Below are 6,100 nucleotides of genomic sequence, written 5' to 3' on the forward strand. Positions count from 1 at the left end.
GAAACGAACAATCCTTGGTATAAAAACTGTTTATTCAAATGATCCAATCAGATACAATTTTGATAAATTGGCATAATTTTATCATAAACTAAATACTTATAGTCCTTTTGAAAAATCTACATTTTAATGACCAAGAAAAAATCCTATTTCGCTTCTTCCTTATTACAGGGAAAAAGCTGAAAAGTTGAAAGAGAAACGTCAAAAACAAGAGGGGGACATATCAACGCAAATACCAACGCAGCAATCAATACAAAAAATATCTTCCAGCAAAGCAATAACACCACAAGCCAACCACGCGCCTCCATCCAACTCTCAATCTCATCCACCCACGTGTCGAGAATCCACAGCCTCATCATCCACATAACCTCGCTTTATAGTCTCCTCTCCGCCACAAGTCGCCTCCACACAAACCCTTCCTTCTTCTCTCTTCCCATTTCTTCGCTTCAGAGAGAGAGAGAGAGATTCAAAAATGCTTCTCAAAGCTGCTTCTTCGTTCTCCCTCATGAACGTTCACGGTGTGAAGAAGGACATCTCTCCTCTCTTCACCTCCGGGAAAAACCTCTCCTTCTCTGTTCGCGCCTCCACGCAGCCACTAAGCGGCGTCGTTTTCGAGCCGTTTGTGGAAGTGAAGAAGGAACTCGATCTCGTCCCTTCGAGTCCGCAGATCTCTCTTGCTCGACATATGTACTCCCCTGAGTGCGAAGCCGCCGTGAATGAGCAGATCAAGTAAGCTCTCCCTCCTTTCACGTGTTAGGATTGTAACGAACTGTGTTAATAAGTCTCATGCTTTGATCTCTTGTTTTTTTTTGCTGCAGTGTGGAATACAACGTGTCTTATGTGTATCACGCTTTGTACGCTTACTTCGATCGTGACAACGTTGCTCTCAAAGGTCTTGCCAAGTGAGTGGGAAGCGTTTGAGAGTTTTTACTAAAGTTTTGTGTCTTTGTTTTTGATTAATGAGTGAGTTGTGTTGTGTTGTTGTCAGGTTTTTCAAGGACTCGAGTGTGGAAGAACGAGACCACGCTGAGATGTTGATGGAGTATCAGGTCCTTTGCTAATAATGCGTTTTTCATGTTTCACCAAATCTTTGATTGATCTTAGTTTCTGACACCGTTTTATGGTTTATGTTGTAGAACAAACGTGGTGGGAGGGTTAAGCTACAGCCTATGGTGATGCCTCAGTCTGAGTTTGACCACGCTGAGAAAGGAGATGCTCTCTATGGTAAAGCTCTTTCTCATTTCTGAGGATTTTCATTTATAAATTATTAGTTGTTTCATATTAGCTTTGGAAAGGTTGTGACTTTTTCATAAGAAATGGATACCCTTTTTGTGGAATATTATGCATAGTTTGCAAAATAATTATTATGATTGTTCTTTGTTTGTTGCAGCCATGGAGTTGGCTCTATCATTGGAGAAACTGGTCAATGAAAAACTCCTAAACCTGCACAGTGTAAATACTCCTACTCCTTGGATCTAGTTCTTGTTTTATTGCAGTCTAATGTTTCTAAGAAATAATACAAATTTGTATTTGAATAATATGAAACAAACAGGTGGCTTCCAAGAACGATGATGTCCAGTTGGCCGATTTCATTGAGAGCGAGTTTTTGAACGAACAGGTAAAACATACAAACAAATGAATGAACACGTTCTATGTTAGTGGGAAAGATGTAAAGCCTGTCCAAAAGGGAATCTAATGGAGTTAAAATTAACAATTACTTGCGCAGGTTGAAGCAATTAAGAAAATCTCGGAATACGTCTCTCAACTCAGAAGACTCGGCAAAGGACATGGTAACCATTAGTGTTCTCACTTTAAAATAATAAAACGCATTATTCATTTCGTTCACTTCATGGCTTACACTTTGTTTTATGTGTTCAGGGACATGGCATTTCGATCAGAAGCTTCTCTAATAAACTGCTGCTGCTTAAGCTATTTTTGGTTGTATCTCTAATAAACTGCTGCTGCTGCTTAATCTATGGTTGTTGTACTCTCTTTAGAAACTGGTGTTGCTTAATCACTTTTGGCTGAGGGTATTTTTATGCATTTAGTTTTGTTTGCTCACAAACCTTTGACTAATAAGTTCATTTTACTTGAGGTGAAAATTAATGTTAACCAAATTCATATCTAATTTGGTTTGGTCAACAAAACATGATTTTTTCAACCTTTTTTTTTTTTGAACAAACTCTTTTCCATTAAAACTTAAGAAAACAGAGTCCAAGGTTCATTACAGAGCAATTCGCCATGTGGTTACATGATTATCATTCCTTACCCTTGTTTCCTTTGCAAGTCTATCAACATAGGCAACAAAAGATCTTTGAACATACAGAAAAGAGTAGTGGCTTCCCTACTCTTGCTTCCTTTGCAAGTCTATCAACGTAGACAAAAAAAGCCTTTTTACATACTGGAAAGAGTAGTCGTGGCTTTGAGGCTACCTTATTTTCACATTGTCAGCTAGTATTGTGATTGCCTCATTACCATACTATTCCATTTGATCTTCAGCTGTTTGATGAAGATTTAGGAAGTCAAACAACTGCGTTTACAATAAAAGTGATTTGTCTATATGATAAACAATTCACTCAATTGCCTCTGCCTCCATAGATGTGTTAGTAGGGAGTATTGATGATCGTCCTTCCTTGCAGAATTTTTAGGGAAACGGTACAGGTTTAGTAATTCAACCATTTACTCAAATTCACATTGCAGAGAGGAAGAAATCTAGTGGTAAAGGAGTGTTTGGTAATCACTTCTCATTCCACATTGATTGGGTTCACGACAAAGAGGTGAGAAACCACCTTCTTAGACCGGAAAAAATAGAAAGAAGAAAATTTTAGAGATTCAACAAAGATATGATGAGCATCAAACAGGAAGAAACCAAAACTCTTAGAAATTGGATCATACGTTGTTCAGTTGCTATACTGGTGGCAGAGAAATATGTGAAAAGGCGTGAACTTGCATAGGGCTCTGAACCAAGAATCTTATCAATCATTGTGAAATGGGATAACTGGTCTGGCCTCTATATTTTGTCCAAATGAGTTCATGATCATGTCCAACAAAAAAAAAAGCGAGAATTGAAATGAATACAGATTGACCTTTCTATATAATCTGGTGAGCAACATATCGAATGTTTATAGATATATAGTGGATGTGTGCAAGTTTTAGACAATTAAATGACCCAAAAAGCAAAAACAAAAACATTTGGCATCCTTTGCTTTCCACCTCACTCCAAAGTTCAAGAGTTTACAAAGACAGTTAAAAGGCCCTCTAATAACCATTTAAAGAAGAAAAAAGATAACATTTCACAATTACAGTTACTGAAAATTATGAACATTATGACATGAGAATAATAACATTTCGAGGCACCCGATCGATGGAGCATAGAGGAAAAAATAGGTTTTAAAAGAGAGATACCAAAAACATTTCTTTTGTTATCTTTTAGGTCACGAACGGGAAATAATACGTGTGTAAAGGAACTCGTTCCACGTATCAGGCAAACCAGGAAGACACCAATGGATACAATCAGCGTAAGTGTTTGGATCGGCTTGTTGCTCCGGCGTCAGCATTTTGCCTTGTCGGATTGTGTGAACCGACGTGTGAGCATCTTTCCTGTATTCGGACAGTCTCGTAATGTTGAGGAAGTAAACCGGAACTTTAAGAGAATGCGTGACGTTTTCCGCTACTGAAAACAGCCTGTAGTCTGTTCCTACGCTGAAGGGCATTGACATGTTGAGGATCGGTGTCGTCTCCAAAGCGCACTTTATCCCATCTGGATTCTCCCAATCCAAGCTCCTATGTTATAATAAACAACAGTATGCTTATGTTGTAGGCTTTTCATAGAATAAAAGACTTGTTATCTACTTTTTTTCTGGTATGCTTGATTCTCAAGTTAGGGCACTTGTGGTTTTATGTACCTATTAATGATTGTACATGTATTTTTTTTGTACTTTGGAAGGATTACTATCTAACTTCAAGTTGTGAGTAGTTTCATATTGTAAGCAAAGCATCACTAGCTATGATCACTTCATCAATTATCCAAGCTCCTAAGATACAATAAACAATAATATGCTAAGTTGTAAAATTTTGTGGGCTTTAAGGGACAAGGACTTGTTATCTCCATTTCTAGTAGTTGCTTGGTGTTCAAGTTAGGTCACGTCTGAAATGGTTTCACCAGACAAAACCTCTCAAGTTGTGAGTAGTTTAATATTGTAAGCAAAGCATCACTAACTACGATCAGTTAGTTCATCAAGCAAGTAAGCAAGACACAAGTTATCTTAAAGTGAAGTCTAAATGGCAGTCAAAGGATAAGTTACTTGATGTGGAGAGGAGACATGCTGGCGAAGAAAACAGTGGTACGTAGAGGATCTATATTGCGGTCCACCCAATCTCCCCAAGTCCTTAACACTCTCTGGTAAGCTACTGGCCGTGGGATCTCTTCGTACTCAGTGTCTCCTTTATCGAACGATCCTCGTCTGCTTGTTACACCATCTCATCAGTTCACAACTTTGTAATTTCCGTACACATATCGATACAGTCATTAATGTAGTAGCAGCACTTACAGAACTTTCATGGCGAATGTGTTCATCCACCAGATGTAAGTGTTGAATACAAGAAAGTCAACGCCTTTCCAGTTGACTCCATGCTTCTCTATTGACTCGGGCATTATTATACGGTTAAGTATACTGTGCATATTTGGATCATCTGAATTTGATTCCACCAAAAACGGCGCCCAATAAAACTCCACCGTTGCATTATAATCCTTTTTACATTTCAAAAACAATTTAATCACTAACTACTCTCATAATCCTATAAAACAAATTAATTAGTTGAAAATTACCTCGATTCTAAAGACAGAGAGAGAACCGGTTTTGTTCAAGCTCTTACGACCGGGAGGAACCACTGATTGAACCAAGCAAACCATAGATTCCCATTGATTCCGGTTAAGAGAGTCCCCAACGAACATCATTCTCTTGTTTCTTAGCTTCTCCAGCAGCAGTTTCGCTTTGAACCTTCACAAAACCAAGACAAATTAGACAAATTGAAACTAAACCAACCCAATAACCGATTGAAAAAACAGAGCATTTCCGGTTTACTTTGGTAAAGAGCAATCTCTGGGTTGCCATCTCCAGTTCTGATACAGAGAATCTTTTCTTCCGTTTCTCATGCACGTCACTTGCGCCGTCAAGAACTCACACTGATCCTCTTTGTACAACGGATGCGTCTCGTTATCGAAAACCCATTCTCCGGTGAACAAGTCGCACTCCTCCGGCGGCAGTTCCACGTCGTCTTCTTCCTCCGCCGCAGCAAACATCTCAATCTTCTTCTCTTCCTCTGTTTTCGATGGCTCTGCTTCTCTCACTGACTCATGATCAAGGTCTGGGCTTTTGAGCGGTTCCTGAACTGGGTCTGCGTTTCCCGCGGAATCATGAACTGGGTCTGAGTTCTTGATCGGTTCTTGGACTGGTAGTGCTGTGACCTCTGTGATCGGTTTAGCCTCCTCTTGGTTCTCTTGCACGTCGCTAGGTTTTGAGGTGGAGAAAGGGAACTCGGCGATGGATTTGACGTCTTCGTTGTACATAAAGATACCGAAGAGGAAAACAGAGAAGACGACTACGAAGATGGAGAGATTACTGTTCTTCCTCTGTTTCATTGTCACTCCTGTTTCGAACAATGGAAACTTTCTTCTCCAGGGTTGCATCTGAGTTTAAAGAAAGAGTTAAAGAAATGAACCCAAAAAAAAAATAGGGTCAAGGCTCTCTAAAATGTCAGTACGTTTGTGAGAGAGGGAGAAAGATCGATGGAAATATAAGAGCAACGAAATTTAAAATATATATTTAAATTGCTATTGTTGACGTTAATTAGTTTTGTGATTAATAGTTTGGTGAGATGGTTTTATCTTGAACTGGTTTCCAAAGCCTTTCAGATGAAGACTATATATATTTTTGAATACATTAAGTTGCTTAATGACATTAAAATGTAATCTAATTCGCTTAACTAATCTATTTTGAAGTTGTTGTTCTAGGAAAGTAGAGTTTGGAGAGAAGAGTGGATTCAAAGATTCTAAAGATTGTCTCAATCCTCACCTAAAGAAAGGGACTATAGAAACAATAAT

General features: G+C 38.7%; 2 protein-coding genes across 2 annotated transcripts; one reads left to right on the forward strand and one right to left on the reverse strand.

The window, feature by feature from the left end:
- Window positions 1–407: 407 nt before the first annotated feature.
- On the forward strand, window positions 408–2,062 carry LOC108817952 (ferritin-3, chloroplastic). The gene is made up of 8 exons (XM_018590780.2): window positions 408–726; window positions 816–899; window positions 986–1,046; window positions 1,134–1,221; window positions 1,388–1,449; window positions 1,550–1,615; window positions 1,724–1,787; window positions 1,876–2,062. The coding sequence occupies exons 1-8, from the start codon at window positions 470–472 to the stop codon at window positions 1,905–1,907; spliced, it is 714 nt and encodes a 237-aa protein (XP_018446282.2). The 5' UTR covers window positions 408–469; the 3' UTR covers window positions 1,908–2,062.
- Window positions 2,063–3,238: 1,176 nt separating this feature from the next.
- Window positions 3,239–5,806, reverse strand: LOC108817951 (xylan O-acetyltransferase 1). The gene is made up of 5 exons (XM_018590779.2): window positions 5,082–5,806; window positions 4,826–4,997; window positions 4,548–4,747; window positions 4,302–4,460; window positions 3,239–3,780 (listed from the first exon to the last, which is right to left on the reverse strand). Exons 1-5 carry the CDS (start codon window positions 5,684–5,686, stop codon window positions 3,432–3,434), a joined length of 1,485 nt encoding a protein of 494 aa, XP_018446281.1. The 5' UTR covers window positions 5,687–5,806; the 3' UTR covers window positions 3,239–3,431.
- Window positions 5,807–6,100: the final 294 nt, after the last annotated feature.

The sequence above is a fragment of the Raphanus sativus genome, chromosome 7 (assembly GCF_000801105.2).
Source record: "Raphanus sativus cultivar WK10039 chromosome 7, ASM80110v3, whole genome shotgun sequence".
Taxonomy (NCBI): domain Eukaryota; kingdom Viridiplantae; phylum Streptophyta; class Magnoliopsida; order Brassicales; family Brassicaceae; genus Raphanus; species Raphanus sativus.